At 47.6% G+C, this 25,469-nt stretch overlaps 3 protein-coding genes and 1 non-coding gene across 12 annotated transcripts; 1 reads left to right on the top strand and 3 right to left on the bottom strand.

Moving 5' to 3' along the window:
- Window positions 1-3,250: 3,250 nt before the first annotated feature.
- On the bottom strand, window positions 3,251-3,375 carry LOC150011257 (small nucleolar RNA SNORA32). Its single transcript, XR_016510992.1, has one exon. It is a non-coding gene; the product is annotated as a small nucleolar RNA SNORA32 (small nucleolar RNA).
- Window positions 3,376-4,766: 1,391 nt separating this feature from the next.
- Window positions 4,767-23,708, top strand: VAMP1 (vesicle associated membrane protein 1). Its single transcript, XM_090272710.1, has 7 exons — window positions 4,767-5,105; window positions 8,345-8,471; window positions 8,918-9,076; window positions 9,797-9,848; window positions 20,307-20,375; window positions 22,697-22,900; window positions 23,107-23,708. Coding segments are annotated over exons 1-7 (789 nt in total). The 5' UTR covers window positions 4,767-5,103; the 3' UTR covers window positions 23,283-23,708.
- TAPBPL (TAP binding protein like) lies at window positions 12,350-19,752 on the bottom strand. 6 transcript variants are annotated; one of them, XR_016510433.1, is made up of 8 exons: window positions 19,200-19,751; window positions 18,255-18,473; window positions 17,847-18,119; window positions 15,729-16,067; window positions 14,856-15,158; window positions 13,607-13,693; window positions 13,170-13,416; window positions 12,563-12,627 (listed from the first exon to the last, which is right to left on the bottom strand). XR_016510433.1 is itself a non-coding variant. In XM_090272700.1 (7 exons), the coding sequence occupies exons 1-7, from the start codon at window positions 19,258-19,260 to the stop codon at window positions 12,521-12,523; spliced, it is 1,389 nt and encodes a 462-aa protein (XP_090128826.1). In that variant the 5' UTR covers window positions 19,261-19,752; the 3' UTR covers window positions 12,350-12,520. The 6 variants fall into 6 exon arrangements, 5 of the variants coding, with proteins under 5 accessions (XP_090128826.1, XP_090128827.1, XP_090128831.1 ...); XM_090272700.1 differs by lacking the exon at window positions 13,170-13,416 and having other exon boundaries at window positions 12,350-12,627; window positions 19,200-19,752; XM_090272701.1 differs by lacking the exon at window positions 13,170-13,416 and having other exon boundaries at window positions 12,350-12,627; window positions 18,255-18,470; window positions 19,200-19,752.
- CD27 (CD27 molecule) lies at window positions 19,836-25,173 on the bottom strand. 4 transcript variants are annotated; one of them, XM_090272706.1, is made up of 6 exons: window positions 24,497-24,829; window positions 24,181-24,312; window positions 21,235-21,414; window positions 20,848-21,063; window positions 20,558-20,677; window positions 19,836-20,300 (listed from the first exon to the last, which is right to left on the bottom strand). In XM_090272706.1, exons 1-6 carry the CDS (start codon window positions 24,630-24,632, stop codon window positions 20,176-20,178), a joined length of 909 nt encoding a protein of 302 aa, XP_090128832.1. In that variant the 5' UTR covers window positions 24,633-24,829; the 3' UTR covers window positions 19,836-20,175. The 4 variants fall into 4 exon arrangements, with proteins under 4 accessions (XP_090128832.1, XP_090128833.1, XP_090128835.1 ...); XM_090272707.1 differs by having other exon boundaries at window positions 20,938-21,063; window positions 24,497-24,814; XM_090272709.1 differs by lacking the exon at window positions 20,558-20,677 and having other exon boundaries at window positions 20,938-21,063; window positions 24,497-25,173.
- Window positions 25,174-25,469: the final 296 nt, after the last annotated feature.

The raw sequence follows: 25,469 nt of genomic DNA, 5'->3' as shown, positions 1-25,469 counted from the left end.
CGTGTGTGCCCTTGTATCACTTCCAATTTTATTTTTAAAAAAACAATCATGTCACAGAAGTTCAGTGTATATAAAATAATTGTTATTCTAAGAAAATAGACTACTAAAAGAGAAAAGCTTTAATTAATACTAAAAATAAGCAAGGTAATACTTTTCATAGCGTGTATAGCTGAAAAATTTTCTCATCTGATTTTTAAAATTTTTTGTTCTTTCACAGAGGCAACCACTCTTCCTAGATTATTCTTACTCTTTCACATACACTGTGCATGAACAAGTTTGTATTAAATACGTCTCCAAAAAAATATTGGATTTCATACACAGTTCTGTACCTTGGTTTTTCACTTACTATAACTTGGATATTATTTTATATCCTCACATTATGTGCCATAATGATTTAACCAGTTCCATTTTGTTAAACATTTAGAGTGTTTTTAGGCTTTTGCTTTTTCAAAGTATGATTCCTCTAATTTTAGGTAATTATCTTAAAAACCCTCAGGTGATTTTAATTACATGTGTTTGGCAAACACTGATGTGGATGGTAAGTGATTTTGATAAGGATGTATTTGGCCTACTCAGGAGAGGTTTCATAGAAGAGGTTGGATTTTAGTAAGGAGAGAAAAAAGTGGTAGAACATTTCAAGGGGGTAAAAGAAAATGATCAGGTGCACAGTGAGAGAATGTAGCATGTGTTGAAAGATGATGAGATAGGACTCGCTATAATGAAGTGTAGTATGACACTAAGGAAAGTATATGATGTGTTCCTTTTTTAAAAAAAATTATTTATTTTTAGAGAGGGGGAAAGGAGGGAGAAAGAGGAGAGAAGCATCAATGTGTGATTGCCTTTTGCATGCCCCAACTGGAGACGCAGCCCACAACCCAGGCATGTGCCCTGCCTGGGAATCAAACTGGCAACCTATTGGTTTGCAGGCTGTCCCTTAGTCCAGAGCCACACCAGCCAGGGATGATGTGTTGCTTTTAAAGAAATCTTTTAATGTGTGTTAAAAGTACTATTTGTGTTTCCTGGGATGGTTTTAGGCTGATTAGGGTAAGTTTTCTGGTATAGACTATTGATTAAGGACATACCCTTTGGAGTCAGACAAGTCTGGATTTAAACTCAAGCTCTACCACTATTCTTGTGGCCCTAGGCAAAGTAGTTAACTTTGTTTTGAAATGTATTTGGTCTGATATAAGTATTGCTACCTCAGCTTTTTTTCCCTGTCCATTTGCTTGGAATATTTTTTTCCATCCCTTCACTTTCAGTCTGTTTAGGTCTTTTGTTCTGAGGTGGGTCTCTTGTAGACAGCATACACGTCGGCCATGTTTTCTTATCCATTCAGCTACCCTATGTCTTTTGAATGGAGCACTTAATCCATTTACATTTAACATCATTACTGATAGGTACTTATTGCCATTTTTTCCCTTTGTACCTGAGTTCGTCTCTCTCTTTTTCTTCATCTTCTTAAAGCAGTCCATTTAGCATCTCTTGCAATGCTGGTTTGGTGGAGATGTATTCTTTCAGCTTTTTTTTTTTGGTCTATGAGGCTAAGTTTTATTTTTAGCCTGTCGACTAGGAATAATACAATAATACTTTCCTCATAGGGTTGTGTGAGGAATGAAATTATGCATGTAAAATATTTAGTACAGTTTGGCAAGTGTAAATGGTAATGACACTCCTCTGGAATGTGTGTAGTTGTCAAGAATTAGAAAAACGGGAAGAAATGAATGGAAATGCATTTTCAAAAAGAATTACATATACAAGTTCGGATTTGAAGGTAGACGAATTAGGATATTAGGTCTCTTATTTGATCCAGATCCTTTCAAGTAAATATTTGCTTCAATTATCATTAAATAACAATCCATCCCCAAAACTTAGAAACTAAAAAACAATTTATTAATTCATATTCTAGGTTATCTAGCATTGGTAGGGTGATTCTACTCCATTTGGTATGGGCTGGGGTCAGTCACGTTGCATTCAGCTGGGAGCATGGCTAGAGCTAGAATGTCCAATATATCTTCACTGACCTTTCTGGTACCTCAGTTGGGGTGGCTCAGATTCTTTTTCCACATGATCTCATTCTGTAGTCTAGCCCAAACTTCTTTACATGAAGGCATGATCCCAAAGTTAAAAATGGAAACTATAAGGCTTGATAGGCACAGGGCAAGAAGTTTCATGGTCATCTTGTGCTGCATTCTGTTGGTCAAAATAAGTCACAGGCCAGCTCAGATTCAAGATTCTGAGTAAATGCACTCCATTTTTAAATTGGGAGCAGCATGCAATTATAGAGATGTGAAGAAGTGTTGACAGCCATATTTATAGTCTCCCTCGGTAACATTTCATGCCTTTGTTGGCACTTTATCTTTTGGTAAGCTCAACAGAAGTGAAACTAGATTAACAAGTACTTGTTAAGTGAAAAGTGGGTTTCAGAGAAATGGATTAGTGGGGATGTGTGAACATATATTATCCTGGGTCTCTTAAAAATTTATTTAACTATTTTTAGAAAGAAGGGAAGGAAGGGAGAAAGAGGGAGAGAAACATGAATGTGTGGTTATGGGGGACCTGGCGCACAACCCAGGCATGTGCTCTGACTAGAAATTGAACCAGTGACTGGTTTGCAGGCTGGTACTCAATCCACTGAACCACACCAGCCAGGGAGTGACTTTGGGTCTTAAAGAAATACTAAAGAGTGTCAGGGTTCATAATATGGGAGAATTTTCAAAGGGATAGCTGGAGAGAAGCTAGATATAAGAATGGAGAGGTTAGTGTGAAATATGAGTGGCTCTGGAATACTTTATGTGATTTTTTGGAATTGGAGAGAACAAAATCAAATATTTGATACTGCTAAGTGCAAGGTGCTCTGAAGAATACATGTACATGTTCTTTTGTACAAAAAGTGTAGTTTTTTATTATATGTAACATAAGCACAATTATTTTAAAGTTAATAAATTTTTATTTAAGGAATTTCACATGTTCTGAGTCCTTAGTTCCTCTTGAGTTTGAGCCTTAATCCCTTTTTCGCTCAATCCAGCTGCCATGACAGTCAGTTCTGTATAACAGGAATAGAGATGATCATGTAATCACAAATTATTTGGTCACTAGCAACCTAGAAGGATTAGCTAGACAAAGGACATCTGGATGACTCCAGAGATCTAAGACAGCTATTGTAAAAATCTCACTGATTACCAATGGGTATTACAAAGTCACATACAGCTTGTGTTATATTTTTATTGACAGTGCTGACCTAGGGTTAATAAAATGTTTCCAATAGGCTGAAAGCTAGCAACGTAGCAGAAAGAAAACCTACTGGGAAAATGTTTTGTGGTCATGTCCAACATGTACATGTACATGTACATGTTTTAATAGAATATGTGATTATTAGTGAAGAGAAAATTGATAGTTCAGTTCAAAGGACATTTATAGAATGCTTCCTGCTGTGAAAATACAAAAGATCTTGTTTTAGGTGTGAAACATTATGTAATATTTTCATTCAATAAACACAACCATTATGTGCAAGGTTATTTAGAGAACATAAATCACTAAGTCAAGATTGATTTCCAACTCTCAGCTTTCATTCTACTTGAGATATGTATTTAAACAATATTCATTTGAATATAGTAATTGCATAGGAAAATTAGAGACGCCTATGAGAGTTCTTTCTTGCCTGGTCAGGGGGCGGATAGTCAGAAAAGGTATTTGTTGAAAAGATGACATTTGAACTAAGTCTTGGAAAATTTCAGCTGATGGACATGGGAAATCAGTGTTAAGTATGAACAGTAACATCTATGGTCAGGAGCTTTGATGGACATAAAATAATTCATGTGGGTAAGGGAATAGGGGGCAACCTTGTCATGGGAACATAGACATGTGAGCAAAGGTGGGAAGTACTGACATAGGTTCATAGAACTAAGTTAATGATCATTAACACATAACTAGTCTAATAACAGGAAATAAGTTTGGATAGGAAAAATAGTACCAAATAACTAGAAGTCTAGCAAGAATGAAGATTTTTTAAAAAACCCTGTAGAGCAGAGTTGTTCAATCCTGGTTACATGTTAGAAACTTCTCAGAGCCTTAATAATAATAATTAAAAAAAAAAAAAAAGACTAGGACTCATCGTAGACCAATGAAATCAATCTGAGCTGGGGTCCCAAGTACTCATATTTTTAAAAGCTCCCAAGAGGTTTTAAATTAGGGTTGAGTACCACTGCTTTGAAAAATGGAAGGAGGCAAGGAACTGCTTTTTAGGTCCTTTTACTTTGATTTGGCTAAGTCTCTGAACTTATAATATTTTTGCTTTTTTATTTTTCTTGGTTTAATGTGTATCCGTCTGTCTTCCCCATTGGCTAAGCCTCATCGCCACTGAGGGCGGGGCCTGTCTTGCACATATTCGATTACTACCTGGCATATTAGATGTTTCCATATGGGCCGTTCTGCTTTGATAGATTCTACCTCCTCAGAGTTATTTGCCAGGCAGGCAGGTGGGCTGGGACGCCGGGCAGGTCTGGACATCAGGGACGTCCGTAGACTGACCAACCACCCACCACCTTCCCTAGGACTCCAGGCCACTGTGAGCCGGGACCTACCGGCTCCTGTCGGCGGAAGCGGCATGGTTGGCTGGAGCTGCGGGCGCTGGGGGCCTTGGGCGAGCCTGGACTTCAGAAACGGTTCAGCGATTGGCTTGGGAGGCACCAAAAAAGGACTAACTCAAACTATTGGAGTCGCGTATTTCTACAATGCTAGGTCGCTTAGTTAGATAAGCCAACTATAGTTGTATTGGTCAGTGAATGAGCCTCACAACCGCTCCTTTCGGGACGCGGGGCGAGAGGAAAGCTTTGATTGGTCAATTTCCTCGGGCTTCGCGTCCTGGCGCCTGTCCCGGGTGTGGATTGGGCTGCGGGACTGTCAACCCTATAGGGAAGGCGTGGCCGGCACTAATAAAGACGGACCCGCAAGGCAGCTGCAGTAAGTTCCTTCGCAGCTAGACGTCCGGGTGGTAATCCAGACGTGGAATTCAGCAGTTCCGTTAACTTCAGCCTCAGCGTTCCCTTCGGCTGGTGTCTTGCCGCAGCTTCCAGAGAGGATACCGACCCTCCCTCTGTCAGAGAAATGTGAGTTGACTCTCGTGTGGGGGGGCTCGACATTCCTTGCCGACTCTCAATCCCATCGCCACTCTGCGGGACGGAAAATGGCGCATTGCAGCAGCTGCAGCGACGCGGGGAACCTCCACTGCGCGTCGCCCCCAGACTTGACCACCCTCGCGGAGGGGGGCAGTGCCCCTCTCCTGCACCAGCCACAGCCAGCACGCCACGGCGGGGCAGGGGCGCGGGGGTCCCACATTCATTGCACCCTCTCTTCTCGCCTGTGGGAAGCCTCATTCAAGTCTTCGTGTAGTGGAGCCTGAGAGAGGGCGATGGTGGGGCAGGGAGTCATGGGGTAGGGGGCTCGAGACTTCCTTGCCGTCTGATGATTCTGTACTTAGGGCCTGCCACGTTACTAACCTGCCAGTTAGTAACTTAGGTTGCCCTGCAATCTCTGGATTTGTGTGTGTCTCTCACCCCAACCGTGACGTGTTACCTTCGTCCCACCTTGGCAGTCAGCAAAGCTCCAGAAACTTATCTGCCAGTTCTCTGGTGCCAGGTGAGCAGCTCAGAGGGGCAGAGCCATGTGATTCCGAGCATCCATTCGTCCCATGGCCACACTGAGGTGTTTTCCTGTCACTGAGTCTTAGTCAAGTATTTGGAAGAGAAATAGAGCTGAGGATCCCCCTCTTCCTCCAACACATTAAGTTTAGTCTCTGACCATCTTTAACATCACCCCCATCCTAAGATCCTGAAGAAGAACCATACCTAGACAAATGAAGTACTTCCCTGTCAGGACCACAATATGTTTGCTAGAGATTTTTTCTTTCTTCTTATCGCCTGGAGTCCTGGCCTGGTCCTAGATATATTTGTGTTGCTTCTCCTAGTAACACACACACACACACACACACAGAGAAAATATTTAATTATAATACATAAGGGGTATAACTGTTCTGGATAGTTTACTGCTGAGTGTGTCCCCAATTTGTAACAAATAGTAAGTGGAATGATCACTTCAAATGCTTTATAACCATTTCACTTTTTCTGTTTGGTTTCTGTAGTTTTAACTGGGACATTCTATGCATTTTGGCTGAATCCTAGGATTCTATTTGTTTTCATTTTGGTAAGGAGGATCCTTCTCAGCTGACTGGTTTCCAGTAGCACCCATGTGGGATGAACGGAAGGAGCTGGAGAAAGTGTGGTGACTAGCAGGGCATCACGAGGTCTCTGACCTTAATCTTGTCATTGGTGGCATCATCCTGGACTGCTTCCAAGACCAAACAATGGCTTCTGTGTACTCACTGATTTTTCCATCTTCAGTCAGAGAACTAGATTGCTTAGTTCAGTAGTAGCACAAGAGTCTTGTGGTTTCCATGGCTTTGTATCTTTATTTCCTTTGCCGCCTTTATGCCTTAGCTATGGGAGAGTGATTCCTTAAATGGGGATTAATTGGGTGTAATCTGCTAGCCTTTTTGAGGTGTTATTCTCTATCTTTTTAGACTGAAAGAACAAAGGGAGGAGGAACCGCTGAATATTAATTCTATTATGAATAGCCAAGGCATTTCCTTTTTGGTGACTTTATGATGGTTTAATCCCTAGATCGCCCTGGCTGGTTTAGCTCAGTGGATTGAGCGTCGGCCTGCGAGCTAAGTGTCGCTGGTTCGATCTTCCAGTCAGGGTACATCAGAGAAGGAAAACTCTGACTCCAAAAAACCTGCGCTGCCTTGCGGCATACCTCTTCAGGGGAAAGGCTAAGGGAGTAAACCCCGACAGAAAATCCGGAGCCGGAGTCCCTAAGGCGGTTTGACGTTGTAGTCAACACCGGCAACTCCTGCGGCGCACCTGAAGCCAAGCTGTATTGACTCCGTCTTTCCCTTGGACCCTTCAGCTGCGAAGAGAGGGGGGGTCTGCTGCATGGGCAACAGCAGACCCTCCATATTACCCTGCCCAGGCTCTGTAGCTTCAGCGTCATCGCAAGATGTCGATTCAACACGGGAGGAGACAGATACCATGTCACTCCCGAGTCGGACTGCACAGCCATTCTCGGCGGTGCAGGTAGACTCTTAAGAAGCTACACCATCGTCTCTCGAGACGGACGGCTGCCGACGACGACGACGACGACGAATCCCTAGATCATTTATTCTTAGATTGTGTTTATGAGGTATGTTTTTGTGAGATTAGGCTTCTGTTTGAGGAGTTCCTATTGTAATTTCTATTCTCCATCAAATTTGAGAGATTTCCCTCCTGCTGGTGGATTTTTCCTTGGGAGAAAAAAATCTCATGCCTTAGGTTAGACTTCTGAGAATACATAGGAAATGAATTTAACCTTCACAGGTTGGGATATAAATAAGGAGTTTATCTTGAAACCTCATCCTAGGTTAATCACTTCTAAGGCTAAGGGAAAGAACAATCACTGTTTGTAGCAGTGTAAGCCAAGATTTCTCTTTGGGACATAAGGAACTAGATCCTGAGATGTGTTGCCAAATCTAGAAAAGGAAGGGACAGAATGTCTACAATGCATGTACACTGAGGCCCATTTCATTTTCTTCATTTTTTTTCCCCTCCTGTCTGTGCTCTTGGAACAGTTTCATAATTAACATAATTGCTCTCAGCCCCAGTTCTATCTAAGAGAAACCCCCATCTTCTCTGCCAAAAACAAAGCAAACAGACAGTCCTGACTCACTCCACCTAGAGAGGCTATACCTTTGGCGACCCTCCAAGTTGTCCTTACAGTAGCCCCAAGGTGCTAATTATAGTGTGAAACATAACCAGTAAGTGGGTCCCCTGAAGCAGAGTCTGTCAGCTTGCTCTTTCTTTTTAGACTTGGGCTTTGCAAAAAAAGAGCTGTTCGTCCATAGGCTTATCCTGAGGGTTTAGTCTTTTGTACAAATTTCTGCTAACCAGGATTGGAGGTTTCCAGTTTGACTTCACGTAAAGGCTTCTGATAGTCAGGGCCATGCCATTTAGGCCAAACTTGGCACATTGTGTCAGAGGATATGTTTGAGTTTGGGCAGAGAGTGGCCCAATGGGATCTTTTAATGCCACCCTGGATGTCCTTGAGCTCCATCTAAATCTTGTTACAGAATCTTTCATCTTTTATTTCTTGCCCTGTGCTGCATCTCTCTACTTGGTATTGCCAAGGAGCTAGAACCCCTTCTAATTGCATGTGGAAACCTAATTGCCATAAATCTGATGGTGTGGGGTGAGAATGCATGTGATTCCTTCCTTGTTTTGGGTACTTCATGTACTCCGTCCACTTCTCTCCACAGGTCTGATCCAGCTCAGCCGCCCACTGAAGGGGCAGAAGGGACTACCCCAGGCGGAGGTCCCCCTGGCCCTCCTCCTAATACAAGCAGTAACAGACGACTACAGCAAACCCAGGCACAAGTAGATGAGGTAGGTGGAGTGTTTTTTCTCTGAGAGTTTCTAATTCATAGACATTTAGAAACGTTTATTTATTTTTTAATACAGTATTCCCTCACTTATCATGGGTATTATGTTCCAGAACCCCCCGACAAGTAGGAACCTTACATTTATTCTACACTCTTAAACCTACGTAACTTTAACAACATACGTATACAGTACTGCAAAATCCCATGATATAGCGAAAAATCCGCGGTAAGTAATTAAATATAATATTTTTAAAAATCCCGTGATACAGTGAGGCCGCGATAAGTGAACCGCGATATAGCGAGGGGCTACTGTAGAGAGATAGTTAAAGGCTTTGGGAGGCAAGGCATCCATTAGAGGTTCTCAGGGCAAACCTGTGATCCCGTTGGTGGTGGTTCTTTCCTCTCTCTCTAGCAGGGAGCTTAGCAGTTTTGTTTCTCTGCCCCACTCAGGTGGTGGACATCATGCGTGTGAATATGGACAAGGTCCTGAAGAGGGATGAGATACTGTCACAGCTGGATGACCGAGCTGATGCCTTGCAGATGGGAGCATCACAATTTGAGAGCAGTGCTGCCAAGCTAAAGAGGAAGTATTGGTGGAAAAACTGCAAGGTGAATTTTCTTGTCCTTTCCCCCTTCTTCTTCCTGGGCTACAACTCATAGAAGGCAAGAAAACCCTCAGGTTCTACATTCCTTCCCTTCAGTGGTACAGGATCTCTGCCCTGTCCAGTTCTTGGAAGTCTTGAAAGCCTCCTTGAGGTGCATTACCCTGAACTGGCCACCAGGGTAGGCTAGAGTGTTTAGAGCCCCTAACCAGGAGCCAGTGAGGCCCTGAGGCCTTTGGAAATGGTTAGTCAGGCTGCTTCCCCCGCTGCCCCGGCCTTTGCCCCCAAAGGACCTCTGGAAATATTCTCACCTGGCCCTTCCTGAGACAAACCCACCATTGACACAATGACTTGGGCAGATAAATATTTAAGTACCTGCAGCTTTTAGAAATGAGCTTAACACTTCACAGTGAAAATGAACCAGTTGACTAAAGACCCAAAGTTTGCACCTCCGTTGCAGTTCCTTTCAAAGCGATGGGAACTAAGGAAAAAGGAGCAAGCTGCAAAGGCTCTGATGTTTCTGGGGAGCTTCTGCTGCAGTGCAGGGGTTGTTGTCTGATGGGGAGCATGAGGGTTGGGTCCTCCCCAAGAGGCCTGCAGATCTCCTGGGTGATGTGTAGTGTCTTACACCATCTCAAGGACAGAGGAAGTTCTCTTCCTGTGTCTCTAGTCCTATCTCCTTCCTTTCTGAAGTCCAAGGGCCCATTTTTTGTCAATGTTTCCTCAGATGATGATCATGCTGGGAGCTATCTGTGCCATCATCGTGGTAGTTATTGTAAGTAAGTATCGCTGAGGTTACTGGTGGGGTGAAGAGGTGGGAAGGTCCTGGAATCTTCTCCCAGCCCTGCCTGCCTTCCTGCCTGCCTGGGGAGTGGGGCTGCTCTGACTGAGGTATGGAGATCACTGTTGTGGGATCGTCACCTGGTTTGGGAGGGAGGTATGTCAAAGACAAAGGACTTTCTTGATGGACAAGACTTCCCTCTGCAAGGTATTGTGGGAAGATGGTCCTTCATGTTCTGAGGATGTGGGGCTATGCTGTTTGTCACTGTCTTGGGTCAGAGGGATACATGGGGATGGGACACCTACAACTGAAAGACCTAAATGTCTAGTAACTTGATGTAATTTGTCCTCTTGTTTTCTCCTGTCTCTCTCCTTTCCATCTGGGACTTCCTGATTCCTGTGTCCAGTCTACTTTTTTACTTGAGAATGTGCCACCCCTTCCTTGTTCTCCATTGCCATCTAAACTCATGTTCCTCTCCTTGTTTGCTCTCTCAACAAACTTCCCCACCTACCGTCCTCCATCCCAGCGCAGGCTTCTCCATTGCCCATTTCCCCCTTTCTTTTGCTTTCATTTGCACTCTGTCCCTCAACACTAGAAATGCTGCTCGTGGCGCAGTCTTGAAGCAACTACCTGAAGAGCAACAGCTGGCACCTCCTCCCCTATCTGCTTCTTCTATACTCGCAAATTCCTCCAAAGCCAAAAAGAGTTGGAGGCCAAGGGAAGGGGATGGAGTGAAGCTGTAGTGACCTGCCCAAGAAAGTGCCAAGATTAGGGGAGGAGAAGGGTATCAGTGCCCATGGTGCCTCCAGGAAAAGCAAGGCTGCTGGCAGGCGGAAGCCATGAACACCTGCAAAAACGGTGGCTCACTCAGGCCTGCCCTGGTCACTTGGAGCTCTTCTCCTATGCCAGGCCCGAAGAGGGTCCTGGGTGGGCCCAAAGTCGAACTTGGTCCTGGTGCAATACTCTCTTAGATAGTACAACTTGTTTTTTGCAGTTATTTCTAATCTGTTAGTCCAAGATTTTCTATGTCTTCAGGGATCTTACAGCCTTTTACTTTGTTCTCTGGAAACCTGGAGAACACATAATAATTGTGAAAATACCAGAACTCACATTGCCATCCTAGATGCAGTCTCACAAGCTCCTAACTGGAAGGGTCTGACTCTTGTCCACTTTTTCTGCAGCATTCTGTACTGTTCATGAGAGCACCAAAAAATTTCATATAGGCAAAGTTTGGGACTCTTGGTTAGTTTTAGTTGTTGGCATAGATAAAGAGAGAATGCGTATTAGTTAGAGAGAAACAGTGAGTGAAGGACCTAAACTGAAAATAACAAGCTCAGAGGAAGCTACTTCTTGGCCTCTCATTAAGAAGGGTCCTGTTCCTCTCTTCCTGTTGATTAAGGAGTGTGAGGGTCCTTGGTCTTTCAGGGACTTACTTCCTCACATCACCCCCATATACTTGCCAAAGACAAGACATCCTTCCTGAGGCCTGTATACCTACCAACTCAGTCTTAGGGTGGGAGGCAGGACATTCTGTAGACAGTCCGTGCTATCGTGGGGCCCTGTCATCTAGAGCCACCTCTCTGTTCTTCCTGCAGTATACTCCCCTTCTAAACCATGTGTACCCTCCTTTCCTTTTCCCCTCTTTGCATGGTTTGTGGGTACACAGTGGAATATGAGAATGGGAGCTACTCAGCCTGTCTTGGGGGCCACTGCTGGGCTTTAGGAGAGTGGACTCGGGTGTGAGGGGAGACAGGTAGGCTGGGAACAGAAGGAGAAATATCCGTGCTCCTGTACTTCTTCTGTCCTCTGGTCCCCAAGCTGGAAGAGGCTGAGGCTGAGGCTGAGGCTGAGGCTGGGCTGGGCTGGGCGGGCTGGGTCTGGATGCTCACTTTCCATGCAGCAGCATTTCATTGCGCAAAACCATCTTCCTCTCCCTTTGCCCCTGTTGCCCACATTCCCTTCGTCCTGCCCCAGGGTGGGACTGAAGAGCTGGAAGAAAGCAGTCATTGTACCCTCCCAACGGTTCCCCTGGAAGGTCTCCACTCTCCTCTGGGCTCCTCCTTGCCTAATGCAGGGGGTCACCGCTGGAGAAGAACCACCACTGTCCTCGATGTGTCCCAAGCCTGGAAAATTCACCCTCTTAGCCCGCCCATCCGTATCCCAGGAATTATTTCCTGGGTTTATTTGAGGCTCACTGGATATAGTTGGCTTTGTTCGTTTGGAGATGTTAGCCCTTCTACTTTCTTTCTCATCCCACCCTGTGCCCCCTTTTGTGTCTTTGCTGTCCCCCTTTCTTCCCACCACCCACGCGCATGAGCAAATACGCAACTGAACCCTGGGACTTTGCAGTCAAATGAAGCCGAGCTTCCCACATCCCCTTCAGTTTGCCATGAGATGATGTGGGATTTCCACTGTGTGTCTGTCATCACCCCTTTGTCTTTTCCTAACCCCAGTCTCATACTTGTACAGAGTAATAACGGTTGTACTTCACCCAAGGCATGTGGCATATTTACCGATTTCATGTATTCTGAACGAAGGCAAAAAATACAAATTTCTACCACTACACTGACTTGGTTGTTGTTTGGGTTGGAGTCACTGAGTGGGGGGGAGAGGAGAGGAGTGCTGCTTTTTTCTAGGAGTCTGATGTTGCTTTAGTCTGGAAGGGCTGGCTTAAGTGTGTTGGACGGTCTTCTCTAGGTTAAAGATCTGTGTGTCGGCAGAGGAAGTGGTCTTCGCTCTCAGCGCTGGTGCCTGAAGCAGCCCAGCTCTTCCAGGTGCTAGTGAGAGGAAGTGACAACAGGAAGTTGAGTGGGGATCTCACCCTGACAAACAGCTGCAGGTTTTCTCATCTCCTGTCTGCCTCCTTCCTTGGTGCCGAGTTCCACTGGATTGATCAGGCAGATTTTAGAAATGAAGAAAAAGAGGTCTCTCCCTCCCTTGGCAGCTGAGGGAGGGAGGAGTTTGTAGGTATCCTGAAATACCCAGCAGCTGCCTCAAGGAGCTGAGATGGATCCCGAGGGCTGCCTTTGGGGTCCTTGTTTCACGGCATGAACACCTAGGCTTGGGGACACAGCTCCGTTTGGTCCATGAACGACAAGAAAGTGGAAAACCTTTGCCTCCAAAGGCAAAGGAGACTTTTATTTGGACAGAGTTCAATGTCTGCATGTGGTGGCCCAACCGCCATCCCTTCACTCCACTATCCCTCACTTGCTCTTTTCTTAATTTCTTCCCATTTTCTTTTCCTGCTACTGCGCCTCAAATCTGGCTCTTGTTTTAACCTCCACCCAAACTTCTTGCTGCCTTCCTGCTGCCCGCTCACCTCTTCACGTTTACTCTGTTTAGCCGAGGGGCATGAGGAAGGAAGGCAAGTCCTGCACATATTCAGAGCCAGGACCAGTGGCCCCACGGTCTGTGTGTTCTTCATGCTTTTCTTGGGGTCTTTTTGAGCTCTGGACTTTGGCTTACAGTCCTTCTGGGAGAACGTGACTACTCTTTCTTTTTACTCCGAGGCAGTAGAGTGGCTACCCCGAGGGCCTTGGAGTCTTGGCAGACCTTGGGTGAGGTAGCTAGGAGAGAACAAGGGGGAGTGAGGTTGGTTTCAGCTGGGGTCACCTCAAAAGCTGGGAGCCTTGGTGGGGGGCTGGCTGGAATTGGACGCTTGGGCTTCCTCCCTGGTCTGGGTGGGGAGGTGGTTAATGGAGGCTGGTCTGTGAGTGAGGAGGGTCGGGGCAGAGCTGAGGGCAGCCGGGTTCTTACCTTGCCATCTCTGAAGCCCCAGGTACAGCAGTGCAAGAAGGAAGAGGCTGCTGGCAACAAGGATTCCAAAGGCCATAGTTCTCTGCTCTGTAGATGAGAGGAGGGTAGGCAGGAATTGGCTCTCAGCCAGCCCCAGCAGGAGGGAGAAAGGAGTGTGTGTGAGTCTGTGTGTGTGTCCCTGGACAAGGCACTCACATCAAGTGTTCTGCCCTCACCCAGGAACTGGGCACACAGTAGCATTTGTACCTGCTCAAGGTTGTTGGATGCTGTGTGTTACTCCACACAGAATTCTTTACCTTTTCCCACCTCAGGACAACATTTTTTAAAAAATTGCTTTGCAAGAAAAATTTGCAAGACAGTTAAACTAGAATTTTATAAATAGCTGCCGAGTGATGTGAACTGAGACAAAACCCCAGTTTGGGGGAAGCTTACTGCCTAGTGAGCCACCAAATAATAATACCCAGTGCTCCTGGATGTCTGCATTTTAGATAGATTCTTTCCTGCTTTAATAACATTCTGTGGCTTCAGGATGACATTTCAGCTCGAAGGCCCATTGGGATCAGCCCACTAATAGCAGTGGAGGGTCTGATACTCTAGTGTAACCAGGCTGCCTATTTTTCACATTTTACCTTTTACCATTTACTAGATAGGTGACCTTGGGCAAATTACTTAGCATCTGTCAGTGCCAGTTCACTCATCAATACAATGGAAGTCATGATAATACATGAGGTCAAACACCCAAGTGCTTACTGTAGTGCTCGATTTGTATGAATGCTCAATAAATATAGTTACCTCTCAAGCTTTCAGCCACTTCCCCTTTTCCCACACACGCTTGGCTCTACCTGTGCAGTTCACCAAATCCTCTTTAGGGTGCTTTATATTTGGCCTTCACACATACCATTTGTTCTGTCTTGGTGTGTCCTTCCCCCTCAACCTAGCCGACTTGGTTTGCCTGCCCCTGCCCCCTTTCCCAGGTCATCTTGCCTGCCTGCCTGCCTAATTGGTCCAGCTGGAGGGCAGGGCCAGGAATTATCCAACCTGGATCCCCAGACATTCCCTGGTGCTCTGGTATCTGAGGGGTACCAAAGCCTGAGGATGTGAGGTAGCAGCTACAGAGGCTGCTACCTTGGGAAGGAAGCTGGGACTGTGAACAAAGCCTGGTGGGAAGCAGCACAAGACCAAAGATGAGTTGAGAATAGGAGAGCCATGAGCCCAGGATAGAGGTGGGGAGAGGAGGGTACCCCAGTACCTGGTGGGGCAACCCAGGCCCTGGCCTCAATGGGCTGGTCCAGGGAGACGTGGGTGACCTGACAGGTATAAGTGGCACCTGCAGAGCCAGGTTCTGCCTTCAGGGAGGAGGAGATGCTGTAGGTGCCCCCTGAGCTTTGTCGGAGGCTGGAGAAGGAGGCATCAGAGACTGGGATTGGGGCTCCACCCAGCTCCTCTCGGGTCCACGTCACAGTCACATCCAAAGGATAATAGCCTACTATGTTGCAGATGAGGGTGGGCGGCAGAGCCTCATACACCAAACTCAGTTGTACTTTGGGGGAAGCTGGAAGAAAGAATAAGATTCCAGAGGGATCAATGGGACAGCAGAGGAGCCTGAAGCCTTCTCTTCCTGCTGAGAGTGAGATAGATTGTGGAGGCTGAAGTTTCATCGTCAGTGCAGTGCCATGGGATGGATGAGGGGTCCACCCTGGATGCAGGCCGTAAAGGAGTACATCTTCCACAGGTAATTGAAAAACAGTGGTAAAGGCTGGCTTCTTATCACAAGCCAGTGATTTTAAAGAATATCAGTGATGAAATTCTCCTCTGGGTCAGGACCAACCCATCTGCCCCTCCTTGGTTTGCTGCTGCTCCCGTAGCACGTGTGATTGGAGGCAGCCAGCCAGGGCAGGGCAGCCAGATCCTGGGCTGGGAAGGTTCTCAGTGGACTTATCCTGGAGTGTGACAGGGGACAATCTGATGCCATCTGCACTTACAGGATGGAGATGGCATTTAGGTTGTGGGGCTGTAGCCTGCCTCTCAGGAAATGCCCTTACATTTGGATTCCACTCTGGAAAACACTGCCAGTAGGCATATCCCTTTCCCTCTCCCCCAGATAAGTGAGTTCTGGCCTCACCTTGGACATGGAGCTGGATGATTTGTTGAGCTTGGTGTAGAGAGGTGGTGATCTGGCAAATGTAGGTACCCTCGTCCTTTGGAGTGAGGCTGGATAAGTTGAGGGAGGCATCTCCGCCCATGAGGAGCTGCTCAGGCTCCAGGGTAGCGCCCTCTTGCTTGGCCTGCCCCTGCCCCGGGGTCCAGCTGTACACCAGCTGGCCGCTGCCCTTATGCTGCAGCCGCCACTCCACTTTCGTGAGGTCCAACCCTGGCTCCATGGAGAAGCCACAGTGCAGGGAGGCTGAGGACCCCAGCAGGAAATTCAGGGACGGGGTTTGTGTTGCCACTTGCAGCTCCACTGTGGTGAGAGAGAGGGATGATAGTGGACAGCTTTCTCTTGAGGCCACCTGATCTCTGAGCTGTGGGCATACACCCGCCCCTGCCACCTCTCCTGGACAGTGAGGCCTGTTGAGCTCGTTTTCCATCAGATGGAACCACGAAGACATGGGGCTCTGGAAAGGCAGCGTGGCACACGTTGTAATCTTAACTATTTTGGAGTCACCCTTGGATAATCTGATGAAAACTCTGGATCCCTCACCAGGGAAATACACATGCAGAATTATGGGTTATTGCTGCTCTCAGGTAAGAACCACTGGAGTAGCAGGAAACATTTTGGAACCCTGGTTCTTTCATGTAATAGCTCTGTCACCTTGGACAAGTCACTTAGTGTTGCCAAGCTCACCAGCCAAAGGCAGGGCTTCTGTGAAGACTTAAGTAGGAGTAAGAATTTAAAAAGCACACAGTCGTAGTATTTGTGCCAGACATGCTGAACCTAAATCTAAGGAGGAAAACAGTCAGACAAATCCCAATGGTGGGATACGCTGCCACACAGTGGGGCCTGGGCTCTTCAAAACTGTCAGGGCTGTGGAAGACTTCTGGAGTAAAGGAGGCTAAAGACACGACAGCTAAATGCAATGCCTGATCCTGATCTGAATGCTGGACTTGCAAACAACCCAGAAAGCCATAAAGAACGTTGTTCGGGCAATTGGAGAAGTTTGAATTTGGACTTTATACTTGACAATATTATTTTATGAATTTTAAAATATTGATACTAAAGTAGGATGCTCAGTGATGTAGCAAGCATGTGGGGAGGGGAGATGGGAAAAGGCTGCCCTGGCAAATTTTAAAAATTCTCCACACACTGCCCGCCCTCGTTGTCTGCACCACAGCAGACCACTGCCCACCTTGGTTTGCTGAGGTGATGGTTCTGCGATTATGAAGGAGAATATTCTTGTCTTTGGTTATAAACCAAGTGCTATAGACAACATGCTGTACATGACAGCGTTTGGGGTGAAGTGTTGGGATTTTTGGAACTTTCTATTAGTTCAAGGGATATTTATCTATTTGGAGAGAATGTGGCAAAATGTTAACAATTGGTGGACCAAGGTAAATGCTATATGGGTGGTAATTATATTATCCTTTCACCTTTGATAGGTTTAACATATCGAAAATAAAAAGGGACTCTAGCTATAACAGGACTATGGTTTACACTCCACAAACATGAGGCCTCCCTCTTTTCTGATGTTGCAAGGTACATTTAGGGTGGACCACAGAAAGGTCAAGTGTTCTGGGGCTTTCTAATTATTGGTAGCTCCCTAATCTTTGGACTTGGTTGTCTCTTTGGAGGTAAAATACTGGATTCAGTGAACTCTGGAGAAACCTATCATCATGTTCCCAATTTCCTGTGCCCTCTGGGATGTGCTGTGTTGAAGAGGGCAAGAATCGGCTTTTACTAATTAGGGATATGGAACAAATTCTGCATCCCTGTGCTTTGCTGTAGTCAAACACCAGGCCAGACTTGCTTTTCCCTGGGAGAAAACTGGTGTCTGGCCCAGTAAGACTGCTATGAACAGCACACACATTAGAGCATCACATGTCTTACTCCTTAGGCAATGCAGTGAGGAGAAAGTTATCCCCATTTTGGGTCTTTCAAAAGGAAGGACTGAGGCTGAGGGGACCCCCCCCTCCCCGAGATGACTGATGTGGATGGAGGAGAACTTGTTCCCTTCTTTCTTCTATCCTTCCATTTCTGTCTATTTAAAACAATAAAACTTTCTGCTACTTTTCATTTTCTCACCTGCAGTCAGCACGGTCCCTTGGGGGCTCAGAGGCAGGTTTAGTGTGGGGTGCAAGACAGCTCCATTCTCAGCATCCCCAAGAGTCCTCATCACTATGGAGACACTGGGGCCCCCTCCAGACACCTGCATGTTGGTGATGAACCAAGCTGCCGTCTGAACAGCAGCCTCTTGTTTGGCCTGGAGAAAATAGCGGGAGATCTCACAGGTCACCGCCTTCTCGCTGCAGTCGGCGTGGAGCAAGGCGTCCGCGTTGGGAATCTGTACCAGACTCACTGCGCGAGAAGGGCGGCGCAGAGGTTGAATTGGATTGAGCACAGGGGAAGCAGATGTAGGTGGGTGTACTGGGAACTGGGCTGTCCCAGTAGAGGAAGCCCAGAAGGACTGGGACTCAGGGTGGAGGCTCTTACCTGAGGCCTCAAAGGTAACAGGTGGGTTGTCTTCGGCCAGTGTGCTCAGTTGGAAATCGGTGAAGCTGTCCAGGGAGCCATCATCCAACACTGGGACCTGCCTCAGCACAAGCAAGGCCTTCACCATGTTCTTATTGCTGGCAAACCCTCCATGGTGGTAGCCTTCCTCTACCAAGAAGCAGTCCAAGACCACGTCCACTGCCCGCCATTGCCTTTCTGCTGCAGGGAAAAGACTGGGCTGAAGCCACACCTTCCTGCCCAGAAAGTGTTTTCTGTACTCACTCCCTGCCCCCACCTTTGGAATCTTCAGGGTAAAAATTGTCCTCTAGGGCCCTAGCTATCTTCTTTTGTCATCCCCCAAACCAGCTTCTGGGAAGCACCTGCCATTCCAGGTACATACTTCTTGGTGTGAATTATTTAAAGTCCTGGATTTGCTTTGCTCAGACAGTTTATGTTTTCACCTTTAACTCCAACCATTGAATGAGAAACTAGCTATAAGCAAAGGAATTCTCAGCAAAAGCAGACAAGTGAGCAATATTGCCAGTGGGAGAGAAAGCAGGACGCTTGTGCTGTTTATGGGTGTTGGCAGCCATCTTTGCACTTCCCAGCCAGCCCGCAGGTGCCCTACTTCTGCCATAACGTGTGGCCTCCCCCTCTCCCACCAACGGGTCACCTTCCTAGTGATTTCCTAGCTGGGGAGCCCTTCCACTTCTGAAGGTCTCCCCTCTCCTGTAGGACAGCGGCCCCCACCACATTCACAATGAAGGCCCCTCTTTTCTTCATTTGGCCTTTTCCCCACTGTTCTCATAGTCTCCCTCCCCAGCACAGCTGGTTCCTATGGCAGCCACTGAGCCTTTCTCTGGTTGGGCTTGGAAGTGATTGGCTCCTTTCCCTTTCTGGTGTTTCTCCAGCCCAACACTTCCCTCCAGCCTATTCCCCACTCACCAGTGTCTGCCACTCGGGACAGAGCCAAGCAGAGCAGCAGGCACCACCCCTGTGTGCCCATGGGGGCTGCTCTCGGGCCCTTCTCTGTGGCTCTTCTCCACAGCCTCTCTGCATGTGAGGTCCCAGCTGGAGAAGAGGGGTCTCTCCAAACACCCCTTGGTGGCCAACAGCCTGTGGGTTTCTCGTCTCTTCTCTGCCTACTCCTCTTTCACTTTCACTTTGAGGAAGTGGCACTGCTGCCGCCTTTGCCTCTGGGTGAAGCCATTTCTTGCAGGTGCCAGAGTCCTGTTCACTGTTCTCCTTTCCACCCCACCCCCACCGCCAGAAATCCCCTGGTGATTTTAAGATCTGACTTAACGGCATGCACCCTTTAGCTCCCCACCAGCCCCAAGAAAGTGGAGATGCAGGGAAAAGGAGGTGGGGGGAGGAGAGGAGAGACCAAAGCTAGAAGCAGGAACCCCCATAGTCTGGGAACCTTTTCTCATGCTCTCTTGGTAGCATACCTCCTTCCTGCTTCCCCACAGGGCAGAGCCCAACACCAGTCTGCGTGGGAGAAAGCTCCTCCCTCAGATCCCTGACCAGAGGTGAGGCTGGGAGTGGCCTATGTCATGAGATTGGAATTTCAGAGAGGCAGTGTGTGGCAGTCTGTCACTTTATTTTGCAGCTTCTAAATACAGCACGTGGGGCTTCGGTAGGCTTAAGTGTGTTTTACAACTGGAGCCCCATGCCCCCTCCAGCACAGAGGTGAAGCTGGCTGGGCCAGGACACATCCTGTTTCCCACTCTCCACCCCCCATGGGTCCTTGTCACTGCCAGTCTCAAAGGTACTTTCTCTAATCTGCGCGCAGGAAAGAGTCCCAATGAGAGCATGGTACTGGAATTGGGGGTGCCAGGTCTCGTGGCCTCCGGACCGTTGGTGGGGTGCAATGGAGGCTGGGCCTTTGTTGCAGTGATGACCCCCTCCGGGGACTGCTAGCTCAGAGGAAGGAAGCAGGCTCAGGTTTTCGGTAATCCTCCTGGATGGGCAGGGTGTCACCTTCCTCCTCCCTGGGACAGCTGTAAGGACAAGGCTCAGCAGGCGCCGCTGGTCTTTCTCCTTTGTCTGCAGAAACAGAAGCCGTTGAATCTTGGCCAGTGGTCAGGGGAGGGGTGAAGGCAGAAGAGATAAGCAAAGGAGGTAAGCTTGGGGGAGGGCTGTCAGGAAGGCTTCAGCCAAGAGGAGAGGAAGACTAGGCAGGAGCCAGGGTTGGTGGAGATGGAGCTAGGGAGGCTTCTATGAGGCCCCAGGCATGGGTGGCAGGGCTGAGAAGGTGGGGTGGGGTCAGGGACAGGACTGGAGACCTGTATTTTGCCTCTTACTTAGTCCATATTTTCTTTGTTGGTGGAGGAACAGGGCTCCGACTGTGGTGAAAGCAAGAAACATTCCAGACAGGACCACAAAGATGCGGATGCAATCTGAGTTGCACTGGGACCCCTGGGCTGTGATAGGCAGGGGCCATACAAGGGTTTTGAGGGAGGGCCTACCCCTTGACTCCCCTCAGCCCAGCTGTGGCATCATCCTCGCCTCTCTGCTTCCCTCCTGTTTCTCCCCTCTCCCCCAACATTGCACCAAGTCCCTTCCTCATCCTAGACTCTGCTCTTCCTCTTACCCCCCCTCCTAGGAGCTTTCTGGCTGGCTTCTCTCTTGGACTCTCCTGTATACATTCTCTCTTGGGGTGGGGAGTGTGGAGAAAACTCACGTGGCCAATGAGTCGAGAGAGTTGGGGCAGGCAGCCTGAAGTCAGCCAGAGTCTGCCTGTGCCTGGCTGTCCTGGCTTCCAGCACTTCTGGAAAAACAGAGATTGGGTGGGCAGCAGCAGGGGTCCCTGCAGGGAAAGACTAGGCTGAAGGCCCAAGAGGCCTGAGAAGCGCTGGATGTGATGGAAAGGCAGAGACAGGCCTGCCAGGTAACTCATGGGGGTGGGCACAGAAATGGGGATGCTACCTGAGGATGACCCTTACACAAGTGACTGGACAAAGAGTTTCCTGGAACTTACTTTTGGTGTAAGGTAAGTGGGTGGGCGATGGATGTGGGTCTGGGGCCTGCGATAGGTGAAGGGTCAGCCAGGGGGTTGGAACAGGATCACACTCGGTACACTCCTTGTCCCTGCATTCCTGGCCCTTGGGGCAGGCACACACGGCATTGGTGGTGAGGGTGCAGTTTTGAATGAAATGACCTGGGGAGAGAGGAGGCCAGAGGAAGGCAAGACACTCAAGCCTCAGAGACCTGCGAGGTCCACTTGCTTTATCATCTCTCCCAGCTTCCACCCAGACCCACTCCACACCTGCAAAGGCTGGCCTCTTCCTCACCAGCACCCATTACCTTTGCCATTAGTATTATTGTTATTAAGGGAAAACTTGAACCTTTTAGAAAATTCATGGTTCAGAAACAGACACTATAAAAAGCAGGAACAGCTTCCATGAATTTCTCTGACTTTTACAATTGAATTATAGAGAGGCAGACACATCAGAAGTGTAAAACTTGAGGAATTGGTACCAACAGGACTCGGGTGTAACCAGCACCAGGTCAAACAGGAGGTGACCAGAAGTGTTACCCCTTTCCAAGAATAGCCACTAGCCTGCCTTCCCAGCACCACAAGTTTGTTTTGCCTGTTCTTTGTACTATATACATGGAATAATGCATTTGTACTCCTTTGTGTCTGGCTGCTTTTACTCTTTCGAGACCAATACATATTGCCGAGTGTAAATGCAGATCATTCATTCTCATTACTGTGTAGTGTGAATATTGTGTGAATATACCACATCTATTCCTCTGTTCTACTGTTTTTTGTTTTGTTTTTACAATTTTATTTATTTTAAAGAGAGAGGAAGGGAGGGAGAAAGAGAGGGACAGAAACATCATTGTGAGAGAGAAACATTGATTGGTTACCTCACCTACATACCTTGATTGGGGACTGAACCCACAACCCAGGCATGTGTCTTGACCAGGAATTGAACTGGTGACCTTTTGTTTGCAGGATGACACCCAACCAACTAAGTCACACTGGTCAGGGCTCCTCTGTTCTACTGTTAATGTGCATTTGGGTAGTTTCCTGTTTTTAGCAATCAGAAATAGTGCTTCTATGGTCCCTGATAGGTTTTCAACTTTACCAGAGAGCAACTTGGTTATTGACACCCATTCCCTTTAAATATACATTTTATTCAAGTGTAGAGGTCAGATGCTGGATAGCTGCCCATCAGTTATACTGTCGGGGAAGTGTATCTGGGGTGCTGAACTGGGTTGGGCTTACCGATGGTTGGGGTTGAGAAGAGGAGGCTGATTCTGGGGAGACAACAGCACCTGGATGTGGACCAGGCTTGTGCGGGAGCCTGGTGGGGCCTTAGAGCAGCGCACTCATGGGGACCCAGGGGAGGAGCCCTGGCAGGTGGAAGAGGGGTGCTGAAGGGGAGGTTGGAGGGTGCCAAAGCCTACCACCAATTCTTAACCATCTGCCTTAGTGTTTGCTGTTTTTCAGGAAAGAGAGAGGATCACAAATTACTTCTTCTTGTCCTTATGCCTCACTGGTCTCTTCTTTCTGAATTCTGACTCACTGCTACTAGACTTTGGTTTCCTGTGGCTTGCCAGGAATGGAGAGCCCACCTGGACGAGGATCTGCAAGGGAAGAACAGGGATTGGGGAGCAGGGGATGGAGAGGGGAAGAGGTAGGCGAAGGAGCAGAGGACGGAGGAGGGGGTGATCATGAGGGTCTGCCAAAGGGAAAGGAAGGGCTAAAGAAGGGGCTGGGAGTGGGTAAAAGTGGATGAAGTGCCATTGTTTTCAGTGATGAATGTCCAGAGACCTGAGAGTTCTTTTCACCATGTACAACCTGTGCACAAAATCCCTGGCTGATATCTTTTCCATCTTACAGATGGGAATACTGAGGTTGAAGAGGATCAAACTCATTCAGCCGCCTCTCAGTCCACCCGCTCAACCCCCAGTCCTGCAGCTGGGTGCTGCCTGGGTGCTTTGGGGAACCTGTGGACTGTGTCTCACAGAGAAGGGTCACGGGTTGGGCTACTCTGGAACATATTGAAGGGAGTATAGACTGGTCCAGTACTGGGAAAAGTCTTTCTGGTGGGACCTGCAGAGTGGGGCGGGTTTTGAAAAAAAAAAAAAAAAAAAATTCCAACCCTGCTGGGGTTGTTGTCAAGAAGAGAAAAACGTCTGTTAACAATTGTATTTTTAAGTTAAGTGGACTGAGGAATTCTTATGTATTTAAGATGTTGCTGTTTGATTTGCAATGGCAAAACCTTTTCCGTGTAGTTACTTTTTAAGGAATACAGTATTGAAAGCCTAGTGCGACCAAGCATTTTACAGACAAGTAGCGAAGTGGTTCAGTTAAGTAGTCCTCACATGTGTCCCGCTGCAGGACATCATTCAAAGGGTCCACTTTAAGATCTACTCTGTATACTGGCACATCATTTCTGAAATTCTAGCTAAAATGGGGAAATAAAAAGATTTCATAACACAGCCCCAGATTTTACACTTCTCTAACAAAATGAAGTAACAAAATAGGAGAAACACAAGCGACATGCACATTTGTTTTCCTGTGCAAAGAAAGGTTGTTATCCAGTGGCTGGTATTATAGCCTTAGGAAGATGTATTCGAAGTTCCAAACAAATGTGCACTTCAAACACAGCCAGTTCAAAAGTGTGTGTGTGTGTGGAGGGTGTTGCTTGGTTGAAATCTGGGGTCCTAAAGCTATTTCCCCCTTTTCTTGTCTTCATGCCAGCCATAGGCTCATTCTCAGCAGTCCCTCAAATTTCGCTTACCCCTTCCCTAAACTCACGAGTTCTCCCCATCACATCAACACACCCATTCCCATTTCCCAGCATTGGCTCCACTTGTAGCCTTGAAGCAACTGACACTCTGACTCTCCCCCCTCTTGGCTCCTCCACACCCAGTTCTGCCATGCTGGTCCCCAAATGCTTGCCCATCTCACCAGAGTTACAGTGCCGGCAGTTCTCACAGTGGGGCCGGGTGCTGTGGTCTGGGGAGTAGGAGATCCCTGATATACACGGATCACACTGAGCAGCCTTTCTGTGCCCGTCACAGTGCTTCTTGAGGAACGTTCCTGTGAGCAGAGGTCCAGGTCAAGGCTCAAGGGAGGCTGATTCTCACCCTCTGCAGAAGTGGTGCCTCCAGCGCTGCAGGATTCCTCTCCTCCCTGGAGCTCAGACTCACTTTCTGCTTCTCTTGCCCCCAAACCCAGTCCTCTCCCACACTCAGCCAGCCCCTGGCAAGGCCTCCTCTCTTACCTGGCTCGCACATCTGGCAGCACAGTTTTTCCGGAGCCCAGTAGTGCTTCTCTGGGCAGCTCCTAGAGGCTGGGGTAGCAGACAGCCCTGCCAGGGTTGCCAGAACCCACAGCCAACCGGCAGGTGGCCAGGCCATGGCTCCTGCCAGGAAGCTCTTTCTGTGCTTGTCACTAACTGCTGGCCTCTGCGCTGGGCGCTGTTTCCTCTTTGCACCTCGTGGGCAGCAGCTACAGGTCTTCTCTGTGTCGCCCTGCTTTAGGTGGCAAGCTAACCTTTGATGGCAGTTGAAGCTCTTCTGTGGCTCTTTTTTTTTTTTTTTTTTTTTTTTTACAGCAACAACTTCTTACTCCTCCACCCTTTCCGCATGCTGGGTGCTGGGTGCTGGGTGCTGGGTGCTGGGAGAGCTATTAAAGGGCAAACTGTCAGAAGACCTGCTGTTCTTGGAAGCCTTCCCCTCCAACATGCAGCTTCTTTGTTTCTGCCTCTCTTGTGCTCATGAAGAATTTAACTCGCCTGTGCCTGCCTCTTTTATAAAGCATTGAATATGCAGTCACCCACCTCTCCTATTCACACACTTGTACACGAAGATGCCCACATTACCGCCGTGTTCACAGCGTACAAGGTAATTGGCATGTCCCCTCTTTCCATCACCACAGAGGATAAGCTGCTTTTTTCACAGAGACAAGCAGTTTAGAGAAGGAAGGGGAACCAGAACTGAGTATCCGAAACAAGGTCAGGTTTTATTCTCTCTCTTTTTTTTTAATCCTCACCAGAGAACTTTTTTTTTTCATTGTTTTTAGTGAGAGAGGAAGGGAGAGAGGAAGGAAAACATTGATGCAAAAGAGAAGCATTGATCGGTTGCCTCCCATACATGCCCAGATCAGGGGTCTTATGTGCCTGAACTGGGGATGGAACCTGCAACCTAGTATGTGCCCTGACTGGGAATTGACCTGACAGCCCTTCGGTTATGGGA

This window comes from Furipterus horrens, unplaced genomic scaffold (assembly GCF_987537825.1).
Source record: "Furipterus horrens unplaced genomic scaffold, mFurHor1.1.pri manual_scaffold_4, whole genome shotgun sequence".
Classification (NCBI taxonomy): Eukaryota; Metazoa; Chordata; class Mammalia; order Chiroptera; family Furipteridae; genus Furipterus; species Furipterus horrens.
This window is presented reverse-complemented; position numbering and strand designations above follow the sequence as displayed.

Bases quoted from the DNA above. Each gene is read 5' to 3' on its own strand.
- VAMP1 (XM_090272710.1), top strand. The intron at 8,472-8,917 runs GTAGGTGGAGTG...TGCCCCACTCAG, and splicing joins CCCAGGCACAAGTAGATGAG to GTGGTGGACATCATGCGTGT. The intron at 20,376-22,696 runs GTAAGCTTGGGG...CATCTGCCTTAG, and splicing joins AGAAGAGATAAGCAAAGGAG to TGTTTGCTGTTTTTCAGGAA.
- TAPBPL (XM_090272700.1), bottom strand. From the start codon at position 19,260: ATGGGCACACAGGGGTGGTGCCTGCTGCTCTGCTTGGCTCTGTCCCGA. The intron at 18,120-18,254 runs GTAAGAGCCTCC...CTTCTCGCGCAG, and splicing joins TGTTACCTTTGAGGCCTCAG to TGAGTCTGGTACAGATTCCC. The intron at 16,068-17,846 runs GTGAGAAAATGA...CTCTCACCACAG, and splicing joins AGGGACCGTGCTGACTGCAG to TGGAGCTGCAAGTGGCAACA.
- CD27 (XM_090272706.1), bottom strand. From the start codon at position 24,632: ATGGCCTGGCCACCTGCCGGTTGGCTGTGGGTTCTGGCAACCCTGGCA. The intron at 21,415-24,180 runs GTGAGATGGGCA...CTCTCTCCCCAG, and splicing joins CTGCCGGCACTGTAACTCTG to GTCATTTCATTCAAAACTGC. The intron at 21,064-21,234 runs GTAAGTTCCAGG...CTTTCCCTGCAG, and splicing joins CCACTTACCTTACACCAAAA to GGACCCCTGCTGCTGCCCAC.